Source organism: Vanellus vanellus, assembly GCF_965231255.1.
Source record: "Vanellus vanellus genome assembly, chromosome: 2".
In the NCBI taxonomy this organism is placed as follows: domain Eukaryota; kingdom Metazoa; phylum Chordata; class Aves; order Charadriiformes; family Charadriidae; genus Vanellus; species Vanellus vanellus.
Genome location: NC_138906.1, coordinates 19931888 through 19954259, shown reverse-complemented (window position 1 = coordinate 19954259; position 22372 = coordinate 19931888). Strand labels below are relative to the sequence as shown.

Genomic DNA, 22372 nt, shown 5'->3' with positions numbered 1-22372 from the left:
GACAGTATACCATCCTCAAAACACATAAAATAAACACTCCAAGTTAATACGGGCTGGTCAGTATAACAGAAATTCTCAAGAAAACAGTAGACACTGATACAAGTTTCCAGTCAGCGATCAAGGAACCCATTGAGAAAGATCTGCATCTTCTGACAAAGTGCATCTGTTAGAAAAGCATTTTAATAGCTTAGCTTAAGGTCACAACCTGGTGCAGTAAAAGTAGGAAAGAACAGAAATCTTTCAAATAATAACTACAAATTATTTAGGGTGAATCTGCTGTGATGCCTTCCCAGCATATAATGGGGTGCTAGAGCCCCCGAATAAGGGCCACGACCTGCACGTGTGAGGCTTCCACCAGTTGTCTGAAGAAGGTCTCATCTACTTCTTCCCTGCTCAGGTGGTCTGTAGCAGACACCCACCAAAACACGGGTCTGCCTGCAAATCCTAACGATGAACTCTAAGCGGGCTCCCCATCCATCCCAAGCCAGAGAGCTCCATGAATCCTTGCTGCTCTCTTACAACTTGACAACAAAGGCAACTCGATCTCCATGCTACCCCAGCCTGTCCTTCCCAAAGTGCCTGTACCCACCCACTGCAGCACTCCAGCTCACTCCTGTATGCTGTCCCACGTCTCTGTGACCCCCATGAGACCGTAGCCCTGCAACTGCATGCAGACTTCCAGTTCCTCCTGCTTGTTCTCCATCTGCATGCGCAAGTACACGGGGGCTTCAGAGACAGGACATGAGGTGTCTCCTGTCCACAGCATCCTAACCCCTTTGCTTGACAATCCGATCCACCACTTCCTCACTTGCTTCTTGGCCATCATCTCCCTCCTGTGTCATTCTTGGTTTAGAGCTCTCCTACACAAATTTGAATTACCTTTGAAATCTTAATGCTCACCAAAAGCAAGACTAATGCAAGCCAGAATCATGACTGAAATACATACATAAAAAGTTGCACTAAAATTCTATACTATTCTAAACCATGTAAAAATATTTCTTTCACTGTTAGAATACATCAAACTTGGTACATGCTTTTATCTTCTGCCATCTAGATTTAATTAGGTACTCAGCTCCTTTGAAAAAATATTGAAGTGCTTTCAATAAAAGGTAACAGTAAAAGAGATGCTTTACTCTACACTCATCTACTCAAACCTAAATGCTGAACCTGACAAAAATCTCTATTTTTAAAGGTAAGTTTAACCTGTGAAAAGGGCAAAGCAGAAAGTGCAGATAATCAGAAATCTTCAGAATCAATACACAAAAAAAAAAAGACAATTTTGTACTGGCACACACTGCTTCACAAAAATGAAAAGCTTAGTCTTTGAGAGAGGAAAGCTCAAGTGAATTAAGTGAATTATCATCTACAGACTTCAAAAGAAAAATGTTTATCATCAAGACATTTTCAGTGTTAATTAAGACAGAGCTTTACAGAGGTAAGTCTTCCAATTAAGTTCGAAAGAAAATACATGATATTTTCCACTAGATGGCTCCTCTGTACGGCACACGCACTGCCCCCTGCCCAGAAACACTCTTCTCAGGCTGTTGAAGCAACTGGTGCTCAGCAGGAAGGGACCCCCGCCACCAGCAGCCGAGTACGCACCTTCTTGCTGATCCAGAGCAGCTCGGCCTCATTTTCCAATATTAATTACTTTAAGAATCCTTGTGATAATCCCTCACGGAATTTCTGGCATACATGCTTTTGCTAAATTAATATTATGTTTGTGAACATGAGAAAGGAGATGCGCTTTTCCTGATTTTCTCCTCCCAAGCTACCTATTCACCTCATTTGGGAACAGGAACAACTTGTAGCAATGTAAATAAGAAACCGTTTCAGCCCCTCCACCTCTCAAGATCACACTAAATGCTGGAGAAAAATGTCTCACACGCTTTGTCCCATTTTGTTATTTTTAAAAGGTATTATACACAAAAATAGCAGGTTAAGTTCTCCTGACACCTATGTTCTCTACCTCACAGTCATCTCTTCTCTTTCCAGAAGGAGCACAAGTCCAACTTTCTCTCCTGCCAATGAGAACATTGTTATCTTTCCACAGCACTTTGTGCCCTTTGATCTGTATTTCAAGGCATACAAAGTACTATGTTGCTATAAATAAGCAGTAGTTGAGCTATGATTCATAGCTTAAGTAGCTACACAAAAGTCACCAGAAAATAATCTTGCTCCCACCTGCACAGGTCGCATAGCGAAGCAAATAAATATTTGTTTACAGCTGTTCCTCTACTGAAAAATACATCTCAGATAACATTTTGGATAAACAGATCCACATTTGCAGCTTTATAGCTGATCCAGTTCTCCCTATGACAAGAAGAATACTGCAGAACGTCTTTCTCTAGACCACAAATGGTATCTTCCATGCTGGTTTGGCCCAGATGATTTCCCTTCCTAAAGGAATTAGCCTTTTCTTTCTGTATGCCAAAATGGATAAAGGAGGTCACAAGTTTGGGGGGTGAGTGGGGAGTGATGAGGAATTTTACTGTTTAACACACAGGTGACGACAGCCGACTAAGAGTAGGATGATTAAATGAATTCATCTGCTTCCAAGAGAAAAGCAAGAAAGTTCACATAAATTCGTATTTCCTAGAAGGCTTATAATGTATCACAAATACACAAAAAAAAAAAAACCCAAAACAAAAGTTCAGACACGTTCTCCGTCTTCCAAGTAAATGAGATTTTAAAAAGTACATTGAAACCTGGTACCATTCTCTTCTACGGTGTCAAGCACATTGTAAACCACCAGTAAAAGAAGCATTCATCCCATGCTGGCTCTGAGCAAAGGTACCCACCCCCAAACAGGCCCGTCCTCAACAAGTTGCACTGCATCGCCAGATGAAGCACAAACTGAAGCCCTGCACGTTACATTCACAGTGCCGCTCATCCCACCTCCTCTGCATACCTTACCATTGTGACAGACTGGGAAAAACAGAAAGCTGGACTGGGCTCTGAACCTGGAAACTCAATCTCCTTACCTAAACCAACACATTTTTCACCCTTCTAAGGAAACAATAAGCAGCAAAAAGGTAAGCGTGGGTTAGAAGATAGCTAAAAACCAAAGAGAAATTAACATTAAGTGGTACTGATATATAGCACCAATTAATAAAACAGTAAGTTAACTGGTGAATTAAGAAAGAGGGCAGACACAGGCAATGTGAGGGGGAGAAAGCCATGAAAATTGGAGGGCAACTGACAAGCATAACCTAGAAATAAGTGACTTTTCTGTCCCTCCTAAATCAAGGTCAAGACTTTTATTCATACATCTTATCTGACATCACTGAAGCATGTTTCATGTATCTCTTAAAATACACAGAAGAGTACCAAAACTGATAAAATAAGTTAGATAGTTCTACCACATACTGAAGAAAGTACCACAAAGCTAACAGGAATAACCTTCTCTATCTTCTGTTTTTAAAAGCACTGTACACCACTTTTCTGGATAACATTTAGCACCACTACCAACACTAGGTTTATATACTTACGTGTTGCTTTTATTACAGTAAGTTACAACAAAATTCAAATTTCATACTGGGTGCTCTTAGACACACTGTACAGCACTTTTTTTTCAAATGCATGTACATAAATATATCCATGAGACTCAAACCCTTTACAGTAGTACTTTGCACAGGTAACTGTGGGTCTTACATGCAAATTAAATTAAGAGTGTGAAACTTTGGCACTAAAAAGGTAACAAAGCCGGTTTCTTGTCTTCTCAAATACATGGCAAGGTGATATACACAGCATAGAGGTGATAGGGCACATGTTTTAATTAACACAGTGGCCACACAAGCACCCATACTAAGTCAAGCTAAAAGACAGATACTTTCTTTCTTTTGCTCCACTGCCATGAAATTCAATGAGCTTGATGGTCACACTGAAGTTTTGAAGTTTTACATTTCAAACTCTTAGGTAGTTATTGAAGTGCATTACACAGCTGAAATGTTCAACATAATGAATCTGTGAAATAATAAAAACAAGACATACCTTGTCTATTCCCATTCTCTTCATCCTAAGGAAGAAGAAAGAGTGCATATTAAAAATCCAATAAATGGAAAAAAATGCATAGGCACCTATAAGCTATGAAGACTTGAAGTGTACTTGTAAGATTAAGTGTGCATACATATACACAATCATAACTACCAGATATCACTGACAGAAATCACACAGCTGGAATGTACTGAGGGAGAATGGCACACTTAAAATAGAAAACAATTACTTAAGTTACTTTCTTGTCAATATTTTAATATGAATGAAAGGCTTTTGAAAGATCATGGCTAATCTCTTCTACAAAATTCTACCATTTGAAAAGCACAGTTGTCTGAATACAGAAATATGTGCTTTCATATTGAGCTGTAACTTTATGGAGTAATAAGCTTTCAACCTAAATACAATTTCTTAGAATAATATGTACTATTTGGGAAGTACTTCTAACAATTCACCTCAGCTAATTAAATCAGCTTTGTCCTGAAGGAAAGAAGGAGCAAAGAGGTGGTCACAGACAAAATTTTCGCCTGTATATTCCCTCCTACTTTTAAATGGATTAACTCCAAATTTCTAGGTATTTTGCATTTAAAGACAAATCACTCTCTTCTTCATATTAAATATTTTCAAAGCAATTGCACACTGATCTGAGTGTTCAAGAGAGGAAGACTTGAAGAAAGAGAGGGAGTAAGGCCTGGATATGAACTCGTGTATAATGATGAAGACAAGACAAGTCTCTCTTAGGTGCAACACATTTCTTGTGAGACATACAAGAGTTCTGCTGGAGCTTTGTAATATGCTACAGGAAGATAACTTTAAGGAAGAAAAAAAAAAACAAAAGAAATGCCAAACCCACAAAACACTGAGTTAGAGATGTAGTACTCATTCTACTTTTAAAAAGCCAAGACAATTATCATTACCACCCAAACTCTGAGAGCAGCAAACATTATACCCTGAAGTTGGACAATCTTGTCTGCTCTACACTTTGGCAAAAATACGGAACTAGCAGACAAGTACTGTTGAAATTTACCAGCAGCGAAGAATTATACAAGGCTAACATCTGCACATCTCTAGTTTCCACTCAATCTGTCAAGTGAAAAAACATCTTTAGGACTTTGAATATTAGAGCTCACAGTCTGGAAAATGTAGGGTCACATGTAGGGGCGTCTACCTGGTTTGATGCTATAAAAAAAAAAAAAAGAATTATGGAAGTGTCAAGGTAGCTGATACAGAATTGCCATCATTTATGAAATACTGCAGTGGGTTTGTCAGTTTCTCACCGGGTACACAACAGCTGCAAAACATTAGTTTTTCATGGTATCAACCCAATGAGCTCAGGCCTTTCAAAACGGAATGCTTTACAACACAAATGTTTTGGAATTAGCTTTCCCTCCTACATTTACCTCTTACACATTGCAAGATATTAGTATATGCTGGTTCCATACCTAAAGACAAGGTTTTTCTTTTATCACTTGCTTGCTTCTCAGACTGATTGAATTTGGAGAATGAACTTTACATGCAAATAAAGCACGTTGCTGACTAGCAAATCCTAATAAATGACTGATGTTAAAAGCATAACTTAACATAGGCTTTTTGCAATGCTAGCTTCAGAAGTCTTCCACGCACTCCCTATTCACTTTAAAAGAAAGAAGGCATGGGAAGCAAGGAGGATACATAATGGGTTATTCCTGAATGTGCAGCCTATGTGGCCCCACGCAAACACAGCCAAGTACTTTTGCCAAAATGAAATGTGTTAAACCACAATCTCAGGTTTCAAGATCATCTTTCATACTGTCCTTCACACAGGGCTGTCCCTCCCAACCACACTTTCTTCCATAACCTTTCTCTATCACAATGTTTATAAATTAGTTAATTAATATCAATTATAATGAGAAAGAGTCCTTTGATTTGTAGTTAATTAGATGGTTTGAGCAGGAACCATGAAAAGATACTAGAACTTAGCACAATATCCTGAATTTGACCTAGACATGCAGTACTATGTACACACTAAATGTTAAATGAAATAAATTAAATATAAAAATAATATATAATATAGTAAAAATATAAAGAATATAAATTAAATATAACATACTAGTACCTAGTATTAAAATATGCAGAGACACTTCCCTGAATTAATTATAACCATGTTCAATCATTTCAATGACAGCAAGTAAGACCTGTTTTCCAGTCAGATGCAAATGTAAATGGAGAGGAAAAAAAAGCTTTATGGATGCCCCTCATACAGAGTTCTGCAGGTCACTGTCACCTTACCATGGAAGTATCAAGTTTTATTCTTGCAACTCACCCTGCTCATTCAGGTGTTACAAATTTAACATAGTGGCCCACAGTGCCAGTTAGAGCACTGGTCCAGCTGTCTCACCAAGAACTGTAGTTTCACATCGATGACTGTGGAAGTCAATGAAAAGCAGACATGAGCTTTGTACACATAAGGCTAGAAAGAACCTGCAACTAGAGTTTACCCTCACCTAAACACTAAGTCTCTTCGTTAACATGATTCCACCTATTTTACTCAGGCTTTGAACAGTTTTCTTTTCAGAAATCAGTAGCATCATTAAAAATAAAATGAAAGTTTAGCACTGTTGGGTTTTTCTGATCAGCACTGAAACAAAAGAAACCCTTACTGAAGTTCTCCAACATTTAGAGTCATCCATGCGATGGACTCAATAGCTAGAATTTCATATGCTTGGCAGCAAGCTGGACTTTGCTTCTGCACAAAACTGATCCTCATTCTGTTAACTGGGTGCTCTGCGCTCCTGAATAACAGGAGAAGCCTCAGACCTCTGTCTTTATTGAATAACAAGGGTAAGGTGTGCCTCCAGTCTGTGAAATATCAAGGTAAGGTGTCACAGAAAACCCAACAAAAGACATCACCTGAAGAACTAAACGTAACTCAAGGCAGGTACTCTTAGGTGTTAATATATTAAAAGACAAGCATGTTTTGGGACTCCCAGTCAGCCAAAGCTTTGAGGCAGATCTGCCTAGACCTCTTCCTTGCAGCAAACTTTCCAGGACAACTAAAAGAAGGCTTTTCAATTGAACATAGGTTTTATCAGACTAACAACTAGAACAATGAACTTCTTAAGACTTCAATAAAAACCCAACACCTCAAATGCACCTAGGCAGAGAACAGATTATTAAAGATTTTTATAAAATAACACCCACTCTTCTCCACTCAATACATCCTTTGGGGTAGAATTCTTTGCTTCCAAGATTGCTTGCATACCTTGAAAGCAATCGAGCTAGAATGCAAAGCCCTCCCTGGGGTAAAAAAAGGACTTCTGCACTGACCTAGAGGGAAAGTAACAGCATCAATTTTACACTTGTGATAACAAAAGGACTGTGGCTCTGAGAAACCAGTAGAGGATTGAGGAACTCTGGCTGTTATGTCAATGGCATCTTTAACTTCCAGCTGTAATCTCTATCTTACATCAGAGGTAACCACATGCTTTCTCAGGTATGAAGAAGGGACAAGGCTACTACAAGATGTAAGACAGTCAGAAAACCAAATTAAAGGTAGCATAATGATGGTAACTAAGGTATGCAAAACAAAACACCTCCACCTTCCGAGGCCCTTACAATTTTGATCAATGAGGAAAGAGAGAGGAACGATACTTGAGCTTAGAATCAATGACAGAGACTGTAATTAGCTGGTAACCAATACATTCTTTGGTCAAATAAGAATGGCAGAGAAATCAAGTTTGCCTCATATTTGAATCAGGCTGACAACAGGCGAATTTCACTCTTTAGTACCATAACTTAAGTACGCAGACTTCTATAAAAGTCATCTTATGAAGACCCAGGAGTAATAATTTTGAAGATGCGTTCTTTTTTTCTACCACCTCATGGACATTGAAAGGAAGAAAAGAGAATATAACAGGGCAAGTTAGTTTACAGTATGGATCAGGGCTCTGTCCAAGTGAACCTTGTCATCTTTAGATATAACTGCATCCCTAAATAAAGGTTTTAGAACTATCCAACAATGTCATCATTCCCTTTTCAAAAAACAGACATAAATGGGAATAAATTAACCAGATCCTGACATATCAGAGAAGAAACAGAGAAAAAAAAAGTTCCAAGAGCTCTCTTGCAGAAAAAGAGGGAGGTAGAGCTCCCAGGCATGTCTTGAGATTTACAGGTATCGGGCTCACTATGTACTGCTTGGGTCTCTCTCAGAAACTATCAGATGTGAATGAGAGGGGAAGGGCTAACATTTCTTTTTTATATTACTTGCCCTTCCTTGTTCCTGTCTCCTTCTGCATGTGAAAAAAGTTATCGTCCTCCTCAGAGAGATCTAGTGATACATTCATGAAGAAACCTATTCAATCACTTCTTAGTTAAGGAGATTAATCCTGCTCATGATGTTTATATTTTCACCCTCAATGTGAATAGGGGTTGTTGTTGGGAGATGCTAACAAGCGCACGTCATTTTTCCTGCTCATCTAAAGCTTCCCCACCCTCCTTCCTCTGTTTACCTCTGGAATTCAACCAGATATTACTTTTGGCTGACTCTCTATAACCTGTGTTGAAGGACAGAAATGTTGGGACCACCTGATATGCTAATAGTCTCACTTCCAGTTAGCTTCAGTGACTGCTTGTCAAAGGGAAAAAATTTCGGCACTCAAGTGCAGGCTGAATAGCTGAAGTTAACCAGAAAAACATGCCAACCTTCTCCTGCAAAGCTTTTTCTACTTCATATGAAATCTTATAGCAACCTAGGACAGGCAAAAGAGACAACCTTAATGAAAGTCTCCTGCAGAGACACACAAGTAAAGTGTGAAGCTTCGATACCCATTCCACATCTTGGTAAGAATCTATTCCTCTGCCTAACTGGAAAAGCAGAAGCGAAAATGAGAGGTGGCATGGATTATGAGAATTTGCATACTTGATGACTTTAAAATGAGCAAACTTTATTTGAACTCACCAGGAAAAACCCTCTCACATTCAAATTTCTATCACTATTAAATGGACTTTCTCCTCAACACCTGGTACTACAGCAACTTTCAAAAGGTTCAGGAGAACACATACACCCTTTGAGCAATGCAAACCAATGCACTCCTTAACATTTAGAACTACTTGTTTTAACTTAAAATGCTTTACAGTTTATTTAAGAAAGTTGTCCTTTAATGTATTTTGTATGTATTTGTCTCTTGACTAACAGGGCATTGCAGATTGTTCTTTTTCAGCAGAAAGAACCTAATACAGAAACACAACTCGTCTTTCTAACGTACATTAATTTTAGGATACTCAGTTAGAAACTATGGTAAACTAATGTTTTTCCAGGCTAATCTCTTCATATGGTGGTACAACAAACTTCAAGGAGGGGCGCGGAGGAATAAATCAGTGCAATAAGTGAGCCCACCCACCTTACACACAAGGGATCTTTCATCTGTGTAAGACACATGTATACATACATTTACTTTCAAGTAAGCTGGAGTTTCGACCCTAAAAAGCATAATAAAGCTATAGATAAGCACTTCATTATTGATTTAACTTACTTTAAAAGAAAACTGAACTGCAGATTCTGGAGGGTAAACTATGAAGTGTCTTAAGGTGAAGCCAAAACCCTGAGATGTCCTCCTTAGCACGACAGTTTTGGGACCAGGCCAAGAAAAAGTTTCTTCTTCCTCTGATGGTGATACAGCTTCACTCTGCTCTTTTCCATCTTTATTTTTTGATGCCTAAAATAAAAAAGACACATACAGAAGTAGTGATTTGGATAATTTAAAACAAACATTACTGTGCACTTCAAAATATAATTTCTCTCCCCATAACCAAAATAACTTGAACATCACTAATATTTTCAAAATAAATGTGTATTGTAAAGCAGCATCCCTTACAGCATTACAACTCTGGTCATATCACATACAGATTTACTCTTAGAATTTAAATGAAGTTAGATATTAAGAAAGTCCACATACAACAGCAAAAGGCTCAAATGAGCCACAAGAAAGGTGTACAGCTTGCATGTTTTATTGGCTTTCTACTTTACACAGACACAAACATGTCTTCTGGACCCCATTTATGCATGCACATAGCTCACACACATAGATACAAAACCAAGTCCTCTGTTCCTCACTTATAAGGCACGCATGGTTTTCTCAACTAGTATGTCCTCACTCAAAACAAGTAAAACAATTGAAGGACATATGCAATGTTAGCCTCCTACAGCAAGACAGACTTTTCCTCTAGTTGTATCTTTGACTTCACCTTTGTTTTTTCCACCCTTAGCTACTTTCTCTGAACATTTCAGTATGCAAATTCCAAATAACACAAGTAAAAAGGTCTAATTTCCTTTTACAGTCCTACTGCAATACCCCTCTCATGCAGAAATGAGCCATCTTGCTTTTTTTCCTTAAGGGTAGTTTTATATGCCTATAACTCAAAAAAAAACATTATAGAAAGATTTATTTTCTCAGCCTTACATGAAATCTTCCATTTGAATTTTCAAAGTGACTGCCACACAACACAACATTTCAAATCAAAGGCAGAAGACATACAAAGAAAGCATGCAAAACCCTATGACCCTCCTTTAAATATTCTAGTTCAACGATGCGTGAAACAAATTTAGATACCAGAGCCTATAGCCTATTCAAAGGGTATTCACACAGAAATAATAGTCGTCTTGTCTTTCTGCAGCTCTGCTGCTCTGGCTCAGCAACTGGCTGATACGTGTCAGAATTTAGTGCTTGGGTTTCTTCCTGGGCTGCTCCAAAATAATCCCTTTTGATTCAGCCTTACAGCTGGGATCTCAAGCTGCAGTGCTTATCAGCAAGGTGGGCCCAGCCAACTCCAATCAACATCTACAGAGAAGACAAAGCATTTCCACTCTAACCACAATGACAGCAACATGCAAGGAAAAGGTTGCAGCTGCTCGGCGAGACAATTACCCACTAGAACAACATTCTGCATTCAGGTATGTAAAATGCAATGCATTTCTACACAGATGCTACAGTTTGTCCTAGGAAACCCATATCTTGGTACATCCAACTGTGAGGACAAGGAAATACTAGCCAGTGCTTAAAGACCAGCCTCCCTGCCTCAAACAACCCTGTTCTTCAGCAAGGGAAAACATACAAATGGAGAAGGATCTCGGTGCTACAGCCAAGCCAGGAAAATGGAGCCACTTCTGGAATCAGAAAATGCAGAGAATCCAGAGTAGCCCGACAGCACTCTGCTGCTCTGAACAGCCTGGAAGGATTATCAGCAGATTTTGGAAAGAACAATAATAAATACCAAGGACTCGATCTCAGCCTAGTCTGTCCTCATCTATCACCTTCATTCACATTTTAAAAAGTGTTAGTGTGAAACCAAAAAGACGCTGCAATTAGATGACTAACGAATGAAAAATTAGCGAGAACTGTGGAACTGCAAAGATGAGTGGTGTTACTCTAAAGTTCAAGCAATGCAAAGATTAAGGTAAAAGTAACGTAATCCTTTAGCCTAAAGATGGGGTTTGTTCTTTAGGTGTTCCCCACCAATCTGTTCAGCTTTCGAACATGGCAGCATTTTTTGTTCTGCACAAATAAATGTTCTTTCTCAGTCTTTCAATCTCATGACACGAGCAGAAACTGGAGCCAGTAAGAAGAACATTTTGATCCTAGGAAATTGGCAAAAGAAACAGCTCCTAATAAAAAAAAAATATCACTGGCATCTAAAAAAAATGACAGTGATTTCCTCCATTAGATGATGGGCAGCAACCCATCTATTTAACATTCCCTTGCAATCTTTTGCTTCTCCTCTGAAATTTTTATAGCCAACGCTTGATGCAGAAGTTTTGAACAATCGTAAACAACAGGTTTTCACACATCAAAAAACATTAATAAGCAAATACCTATCATTATAGACACATAAACAGCAAGCTTAAATGTAGCACTGAAAAATAGAAGTCTACAACATACTTGCATCTTTTTTTCTGACAAAACCCCCTCTAATTAGCCAAAAGGTAATTTTAGTATATGTAACAACTGATCACTGAGGTTTACATATAGAAATACTGTAACCTGAGTTCAAAATACAGTCATACAGAGAACTTCACTAGGTCTGAGAAATGGGAGATGCAGCATTTGATTGCAATGAGAAGAGAACCTCTAATTTCCTTGTAATTTCACATAAACTTTTACCATTCATACAAGTTGCTGCATTAACAGCTATTCATAAACAACAGTATGCCCCAGTCAAATCATTATTTCTTGAAAGAGCATGCCAGAAGTGAAAGGTTGCTTCATGCCATCTGTAGATCCCTGCAAGGTCTGCCAACAGGGCAACAGAAAAAGCCAATATTAATAAAAAATGAGCGGTGTTCAGTAACATCAACTTTCAGCCACCACTATGAACAACAAAGAATCTGAATCGTAACAAACAAACAAACAACAAACCACCAAACCAAAACAGTAACTCTGTGACATGTCCAACCACAGCACATCCACCAGAATATCCCTTGCCAGAGAGGGCTTTAAAAAGTAACAAGAAAAGTTTTCAAAAGCACAAGCAAAACAAGGATGCAAGATAGCAAACAAGAAACAGATGATGTTTAGCATAGGCAAGAATACGTTACTGAAGGCAGAGTTCCTACATGGTTTCCCTTGCAAGCCAAAAATGATAGTAATCAAGTTACGAATACATAAATATCTCATATCCTTGAGGTGATTTGTCTTTAGGATAGACTTATTTGCATTTCAAAAGAACGAAAAATGAATGCTCTATTTTCACTTCACAGAAAATCTAAAAAACGAAAGATTTTGCCATATTCCTTACTGAAGATCTGTATGTTTGTTTCTCTACAGATTCAATGCTCAAAATTGAAGTCAGAATGCATACTACTGAGTTCAAGGACTGAAGAATCCCAGGCTACTAAAAATGATTCAAGCATCATTTCCCTCAGGATTTCTTCATACAAGGTTTCTGCACAAAGTATCTCAAAGCATCATTTCCTGTTATATGCAATTACAAGGACATGTAACAGATGCTTAAGTGCATTGTAAAATGCATGCTTTGTTTTTAATATTGTATTTAACCCTTTTTTCTGAGCAATGAAACCATCCATGAAAAATCGGATGGCACCTTAAAGAACTACATGAATCATTAGGAGCTTAACACACAGCAAAAGAATTATGTTAAATCAGTAAATAGCGTTGATGCTTGTAAATGATACTATTTTTAAATAAAAGTGAATTACAAATCTATAATTTCCGATTATGACTTTCAAAAAAAAATTTTAAAAGGCAAACACCCCCAACTTGCACGCTGTCCAAAGCCTGCTTGAATTTTCATCTTCTGAACAATTTGAAGACAGACCTATATTGAGCATGCTAACAATCCTTCAGTGACAGTCACAGGTAATTGCAATACAATATATCAATAAAGAATTGTCTTCTTGACTATCTAAACAGATAAACAGGCATACTGAGTTCTGAATACTATCTTCATAGATGAATAATAGTGAACATAAGAAATAACAGATATATTGCACTGTCAATCCTTGAAAAACCATTCAAGACATTTTTAAGTTGATGTGAGTAACCAGTTTTCATCTCTATTTCATCTTTGTGTTCAGTACACAAGTTCAAATTTATTTCTAAAGACACTTGTGTGGAGTCTCCTTCTCTGGAGACATTCAAAACTCGCCTGGATGCCTTCCTGTGCAACCTCATCTAGGTGTTCCTGCTCCGACAGGGGGATTGGACTAGATGATCTCTTGAGGTCCCTTCCAATCCCTAGCATACTGTGATACTGTGATACACTTAGGACTGGCATCCAGATTTGTTCTACACTGTTTTTTAAACTTTGTTTTGTTTGTTTGTTTTACCACATAAAACACTTCACAAATAAATTATGTAAATGAAAGTCTCACTGTGTGTTACTCAAACTACGTTTTCTGGACCCTAAATCTGTATTTTATAAATAAATAAAGAAATAAACAAGACACACCAGACCAACCAGGGGACCTACCTATCAATGCCTCAATAAGAGCATGGAGCCAGCTTGTGCTACACAGGGCCTGCTTCAGTTGCATTAACAGCGTTCAACTTCTAGCTATTCTACCAAGCCATGTAATACCTGAAATAGCTAGATGGATATATGCTGAACAGAAAACTGGCTGATGTCACCTAATTTTACTGATTCAACTGCCATTACATCATTTATATTTTTTTTAGCCACTTTTGACATAAGACAGAGGAAAAAGAATCTTGAAAAATAGTTATTAATCCCTAAAATCATCCCAATACACCAACAGGGTATTCCAAGTTGGGATAAATGCGGGGCTTGCTTGGAAACAGTGATATTTCTTGCATTGGGTCATTTATTTTCCCTAGGTTTTGTACCCAAGTAGTTATCACCTCGTTAACTGCCCTGTTAGATCTGCAACTTCAGAGAAAAAAGGCTTTTCTAGAACAGTTTGATCTTATTTTATGTGACAAAGTACAAGGTCCTTTAAAAAGGTAACAGAGAAAAGAAAAAGGTCTTCTGGCTAAGGCTACAGAATAGGAGGGAAAAAAAACCCTGCCTATATAGGCAAGAAAACATTACTCACAGAACAATGGCAGGTTTCACTGCAAGTCAGTCTTTTAATAACCAGGTTCTTCCACTGATGATTTTCAAATAAAGTTATAATAAGCCACTGACCCTTTTATTCTCAACCATACAGAGCACTTCAAGTCACTTTGCTAAAAGCTGACAAAAAATCAAATGAAGCAATAATAAATGTATGCCTCAAAAAATACTTCTGCTTTTTTTTTTGGTACAGCTATCTGATCAGAGATGATGAAGCAAAGAAACATATTATGTCTAGAGGACAACGTACCCCTTTGACCATTATCATTTTCTTCTGAGGTCATAGACCTGGGCTCCTGCACGTAAGCGAATTCAGACAGAGTAGAAGTTCAATCCACTGGAGAACACATGGTTCCCTGTCCCTCCAGTATGACAGAAAACAAACACAAACCCTCCAAAACACACAGCTCCTCCATGCTCTTAGAACACACACCACCTCCTCTAAGAAACATCTGAGGAAGAGAGACAGTTGAGACAGCCAAAGAAAAGGTTATACAGCTTTTCTTTGAGATGTATTATCTCCATCCTCATCTGCAGTATAGAGAGGTATATCCAGCACCCAGAGAAAGCCAGCCAATGTTTTATCTCACTCGCACCTCAAAAGCGGGATCACTCACACAAGGAGTATTTTCCTTTCAGTTCTCCTCAAGCTCATAAATCAAAGATTTCAAGGGAGACAAGTCACATTCATAAAGACAAATACTACTGTCACATACTGAAATGGTTTCAAGCCATGGTGAGACAAGACATTTCTAGTGTCTTTAAACCAGACTGGAATGTACAAATAGCATCTTAAACAGAAGTAATTTCCAGATGAAGAAAAGTTATTGCTGATACAAAAGTAACACCTTAGGCAAATCCATCCTCCAGGTATCCAGGACATAGCTATGTCTTCAACAAACAAATGAATTCCATCACTTTCAGTCTTAGCAACGTGTTCACCCCTGACTGAAAAAAATCCCTTTAAAGAGACCAGCAGGAAAACTGGAATGCAGGAAACCCAAAACCATAACAGTTTTAGGCCTTCATGTCAAATATCCACTTGCCCAAACTTCTGACCGATTTTTATGCTCAACAAAATCTTGTGGTCCTGAAATCAGTCAGGAATTGGTGGGATAAAAAGAAACCTATAAAAATCCTAGATGTATGATCTGGATGCTAGCTGACACCATAAAAAAAAAAAAGGCATCTAGAATTTGCAAAAAGGAATAGAGGCAAAAAAATGAGAAAATCATCAATAAAGTATTTAACACCTATACGTACCCAAGAAACTTTAAGATAAATTCCAAAGATATCTGCAGCAGTCCATACATAATACCAGTTACTCAAATAAGTTGCCCCTTCTTTACTGACACCAAAATTGTAGTTTGTTAATAGATATAATTTAATATAGTTTATTAATAAATCACCCCAAACATCTCAGTATTTTAAGTGTCAAGTGTCAAACTGGAGCATTCATATTTGCATGCTACACCAGTCACCCTTAACAGGAAACAAGCAACAAGATTAAAAAAAGTTATAATTACTAATTACTGTTTAATTTAGATATAGATTCAAGCTTAGGGCATATACATAACAAACAATAATTAGCTGCATCGATCTGCAGGTTGCATCAACTCCACAGGACTTCTCTCTGTCCACCCAACCACCCCCAAGAAGACATTAGACAACCTTAAGTCTGGAAAGAGTCTGTACACAAAGCCTCTGCCTTAAATATGGCTTTTTCTCTGACTTTCTTGTGTACATACTGTCCTCTAAAACTAAGTTCTCATCATGTTCAAACCCTGCCGTTAAGCATTCCTGTGATTCGAATTTAATCGGAAAGTTCATCTTTTTCTTGTCTACCTTTAGAAATACAAACACTACTTGGCCATGGCTAAGTCTAATCACCTCCTGCCCATATCTCCCACTGAACTTTACTAAGTAGAAATAAATCACAATAATGGTAAAAATAAAAGCTTCCCTCTATCCAATAATGAGTTACTCAGTACACAACTTGCATGCAATACAGGTTCACAGTGCAATATACACCACACACCAGTTTGTTTATGTACAAATATACTGTATATGTATATATGTATATATATGTAACTGCTGACATTTACTATGTGTCATCATGTACTTTTTATTAACAGCACTCCACTAGAACTAGACTTGACTGTAACATAGCAGACCGGAGTGAAATTAGCTCAGGATAAATGAGCCTTTATCTACAGGAGTGACACTGTAGGAGCATACTCTAAGCAGAAGAATCAAGTAGTTTGAGACACGGTGACATAACTGAAGCACAGAAGAGGAAAGTTTTTCCTACCTCAAAACATACATTCCTCTGTTCTTTTGCAGAATTGGCCACAGGGAAATGGACCCCACTGAACAGACCGTGCTGGACCTGCTTACTGGTAGCAAGACCCTCAGAACAAGAGACAAAAGATATCTGTCTACATCCTATCTGCTTCAGTGCTCTATATTTAAGACAGCTTGAGGAAGGACTCAGTTGGCCAGTGCTAGTAACTGCTGAGCCTGTTTTCAGTAGGTAGCAAGAGGAGGCTGCCTTGCCATGAAGCACCTGAAACTGGAAATGAAGATGGAAACAAGCCCTCAAAGCTCAAAGATCAAACAGCTGCAGAACCACTCTCACCACAAGATGAGATGCGGAGATAAATGGAGGAGTTCTCAAACATACAACCATCAGTAGATGGCATTCACAGAGGCAGACAAAACTGGTCCAGTCAGGGCCCTCTCTCTGGGGACATTGCTAACAACAGAAGACAGTCTGCTTTTGGAATTAGGAGGCACAGCTCTTCTTCCATGCGGCAGCGAAAAAAGAAAGAAGAAAAAAAAAAAAAAAATAAAAATCAGTCTCCAGAGGAAGACTTCAACTCTGAAACTTGGGAAATGTGTCAGCTCTGAGAGTCACCAGGGGACCCCATTAATCTCCTATGGGGCAGGTGGTACGCACACATGAAGTGCCGGATATTTGCTGACACTCATGAACACTAACAATAATACTCTTGACTTGCAGCTGAGGGGGATGCAGTAACTTGAAAGGGTAAAGGCAAACAAACTGGGGAACTTAACCAGCTCTCCAGAACAAGACCCAGATCCCTTATGACTCCAGATGGACAGAAAGTTACTACAATGAATGGTTTCAATATCAAACAATGTGAAAACAGAAATAAATTATTAGTGATTGCCATAAGACTAAGGGCAAGGATGGGCAATGCCATTTCTCATGTTCGTTGCTCGCCTTGGTTGTTCAGGTGGGCTCTAAGCAGCCACCAGCGGCAGTGAGGCAGCCTCTGTGAACAGCTCTCCCTCACCCAGCCCTCTAATGGGTCTTGCTGATAGCCATAATGAGCCGAGGGAGCAAGGGCACAGCAATAAAGATGTGAACATCACTCCATGGAACGACCATGGGTGTCTCCTTCACAGGAACCCCCTTTTTGCACTATTATGGCACTAAGCCTAAGTGGCCACAGCAACAGGTCCTTCTGCAGGGACTGAAGTTAATTCAGGTATTTGCTAGGAGCAAACCTGCTATTTTCTTTTGGGAGTGTGAATCCCACCCAGACGGAAGATAAGCCTGGAATATTCTTTTAATTCAATAATGAAGGCAGTGGCTGTCTGCCTACGGCAGAGATCAGTGAGGACACCAACACAGACCTTGAAATGCATCTCGGAACTGAATAATCCAATTGAATAAAATACATAAACGATGTCCTCAAACCAAGTCCAGGTAAGAAGAAAGGCCCAAGAAAGCAATACAGGACTACTCCAATTGTATGAAGTAAGTGGGAAATCTGCTACCTTTAAAAAACAAAGCCTCCGTTCCAGCACAGCAGATGGCTAGGAGGCACAGGGAAGGTGACATGCATTACTGCCACGCACCATACAGGCTACAGAGCTGGCTTGGGGCCGGAAGGAGGACAGAGGAACACGTGTTTCTGTGTGGTTTTGTAACTACTGTTGTAGTAAACACAATCATTCAAAGGAGAAAAGGTATTTTCAAGATAAAGGATTTCAGCTCCCAAAAAGGTCAAGGTGCACACAGAAAATAAACAATAAAAACCTGCCCACATGCAGCTTATTACACAGCTTAAACTTTCCTTACTGTGCTCTACTGCTCATGAAAGGCTGCTCTGTAAAGCACAGCAGTTGGTGCTCATGTCAGCCTCATCACTACTCCACAAGACCTGAAAAGCAAAGCTGAAGGCTATCTACCACAACCTTTACTTTCCTCCCTCACCTTAAAGCGCTCTCACATTTATATAGCATTTTTCCCCTGAACTCAAATACAGGAAAGCAAGAAGGGTTAGAGGAAGCCTATACCTGAAAAACTCCATCTTCTTGATTTGAAATCAAGTCCCTCTACCACAACACAAATAACTAGCTTTATACTGGCAAACCACCCAAGGATTTAGTGACGTGACAGTCTGAAAAAGGATGATCTCAAAATGTTACTTCCATGTCTGTTCAACTGAAAATTGTTTAGTTTACATAGCTCTGGATTACATGCAGTGACACAATTGGATCTGTAAACTGAGCCCAGCTGGACACGCTTGCTTGAATGAAAGAGCAAACACCTTTCCAGGCTAGGGGAGATCCAGAAACAGTTTTTCTCCTTTGAAGCAAGGAGAATCTCTACATACTAAGTCTGGCTAGACTTGAAATAGCTTTTTACACAGAGCAAGCTCTGGTTTTCTTATACTGTAGTTCTGATACCTGGACTTTTTGCACTTTGCTTTTAACTTCACCAAGAGCAAGACCAGGTCTGGCACGACTAGTGCTCCACCACAGCTCAAACAGGACTTCTCCAGAGTCAGCACCTAATCCCTGAATTATCCACATGCATCCATAAACTAACTTACCAGATCTCCCTTTAAATACCACATACTAGCAAGTTTAGTATACTTCAACTCATGGAAGTGATCCCAATCTACCATGTGTCTATTTTATTTTTATACACGTATATACACACAAAAAAGTATTTTGTGTGCGTGTGCATATACATACCTATATTTGTAGTAGTGAGTCAACATCAAAAAACTATACTACTTTATTGAGATTCTTTTCAAAGCTAATTAAGTGCATTTCAGTTTAGATCATGCCTTATACTTCCACAGCATAACAGCCAATTTCAAGCAACAGCACCAAGAAACAGAGCAAAAAGAACAGGGACTTCAGAGAACAGTGATGCAAAAACTATTTTCACCGTGTGCTTTTCTCTATATCTTGCGTTTAGTATTTACAATAAAAAGCACACAGTTCATAGTATTAAATTTAGTCAGAAAAACATTTAAAACCAAAAAGAAATTGAGAGCTTCCTTGTTTTCTTATAGGCTCATTAGCAAAAGCCTCCCCTCTTAACAGCTACATCCTTAAACTGGAAAGAAAGGAAACATCTGCAGGGCTGGTAGCATAACAGCAAAATGTCATGTGATCTTAATTTAGCTAAATTAAAGCTTTTCCTTCTCTGCTTGTTCTGTCGTTGCTTGTTAAGAATAGGAAATGCTTTGTCCTCACCTTACAGTCTAATCTGGAAATATCAGAGACAGGAGGCAAAGAAAGCATGCTTCCACCCCTCAGCATTGAAGCAATGTTTGAGGTTACCCCATGCGTGATAAAAGAACCTTCTCAGCAGTCTCAGAGAAGTGATAAAGAGTGGTTTGCATAGTCACCGTCTGTCAAGGGCTGCTTCACACTGCTTCTTTCAGCCTATGGGAACTTTCTGATAGACCAAGAATATGAGCTGCCCCATGACCCACTGCTTCCTACAAATGCAGAGAGAACAATAAGAAACACCGCCAATGTCCCCAGCTAAGTACACCACTGCAAAATTAGGAACGAGTTTCAACAAAGTCTGTATTCTTTTGCTTTCTAGAATACAGTGGACTTTATCAAACACACAACATACCAGATAGCTTCTACTACACTTTCACCAGACTATTTATAACATACCTATTTACACGTGAAATAATTTTGCAGAAGCCACTAAGAAAAGCAAAATCACTGCACAGTGTGAAACCTGAACTGCACAGACCCCATTTCAGTAACCAGATGCGCCACAGCTTTAACCAAATGTCAGCTCTGAAACTGCCTACAGACTTCCTTCAGTTCACACTGTTTCTCTCCACCATAGCCAGAAGCTATGTCTTGGTTCAAAAAATTATCAGTTCTACAAGGGGCATAGTTTAAGTTGTCCAAATCACCCAAGACAGCACCCGTTTTTCCATAGCAAACCTCTGGGCTTGGACTAGACTACTCCATGATGCAGCTGCAATGCTGAGTAAAGGCTTTACTTTGTGGGCTCAGCAGTGGGACAGAAACACACCTTATACCTGCTCTCTATTGAATGTAGGTATAAGGCTGCTTTCCTCTTACTGAAGCTACTGAACTTTTCAACATAAACAGAATATGGTCATTTCTATAATAAAAACAAGAAAAAAATCATTTAGAGACCAGCCACACCACTTCATCTGCATAAACACATCATTGTACTGCTGGTAACTCAAGTTCGTAAGACTTAAGATCATTCAAGTCTGCAATACTGCAGCTTTATGTAAGATTTTGTGTACAGCAGAAGTGTCTCTGACCTGCCCAATGCCAAAAGGAAGCCTTTGGAAGACCAGGGAATTGACCTTCAATGTCAAAATCCAAATGGTCGCCCTGAAAACATGGTCATTGCAAGTGAGTTGTTATTCCAGAGCCTGACTCTTTGCAAAGATTTACCTGGACACATGGGAAGGGTTTTAAGAAAAAATGACTTGGGAGAAGAACTACTTGTATCAAGCCTAAACTTCTTAGGAAGTTTAACACAGACAATATGGCTCAAAATACCACAAAACTTTTAAGAGAAATATGTCAAGATTCTTTACATCCCCACATACACAGCTTCTCTCCTCAAAACCTTTAACACCTTGAGCTACTCGGTGCTAAAGCTTTCTAATGTAGAGACTATTAATAAACTCCTGCAGACAAACTCACCTCTTAAATATAATCCTAGTCCCGTATTTCAAGATACGCAATTTGAACATGCTGTATAATGTGCAAATCAACACACTAAGTTTGAAAAGCCTTAAAACTCAGAAGTGAAGAGGCCTGGGGTTTGTACCAAAAAAAAAATTTGGAAAAATTAGCATACACAAATGCAAAGCCACAGATCACCCAAGTTAACAAATTAAGCGTTTTGAAATTATTTATCTATTGTGCATATACAACAGAGGAAGAAAAGCAGCCTTTTCACTGAAGAACTGCATTTACAAAGACATAACACACAGGAAGATGCTTAAAAAAGGACTGTGAAGTCATTAACCTGAAAAAAAAAATCTTAAATCTTTATGCCTAGAGATGAGATATCACTAAGAGGATAAAGAGGAGAAAGTTGTCCACAGGATTTTCAGTTTAGCTGCAAATCCAGAAGCTTTTGAACACTGACTTATGATGTGATCATACATGACCTGTGTATTTCCTCACAGTTTGCATTGAATAGGTCAGCAAGAATGGTTGATATAGATGACTAATTGTATCTCTGTTTGGAGATGGGGGGGGCAGAGGGGAGAAATCTATTTTAACACAAATCTATCTGCTTATTTAAGAACTACTTGTCTTTGCATGCCTATTACTATGGCTTGAATTGCTCACTGTTGCCGAGTTACTTCCCTGTACTTCTGTACATTACAAAATGTTTCTCCAGCAACGTGAATTCCCACAATGAGTAAAGCCACAAGCTATTTCCTGCAATGATTTTACACCTTTTACTCAATAAAACTGAAAACATCACACCCTGCACTGCTATGAGACAAGATTTTTA

General features: G+C 38.7%; 1 protein-coding gene across 1 annotated transcript in view; it reads right to left on the bottom strand.

The window, feature by feature from the left end:
* ARHGAP21 (Rho GTPase activating protein 21) overlaps positions 1 to 22372 on the bottom strand; it is a gene marked incomplete at its 5' end in the record, with an annotated part of 127490 nt that overhangs the window by 63196 nt on the left and 41922 nt on the right. The window contains 2 exons of the mRNA XM_082479774.1: positions 3994 to 4018; positions 9507 to 9689. Coding sequence (XP_082335900.1) covers positions 3994 to 4018; positions 9507 to 9689 — 208 coding nt within the window. The remainder of the gene's footprint in view (positions 1 to 3993; positions 4019 to 9506; positions 9690 to 22372) is intronic.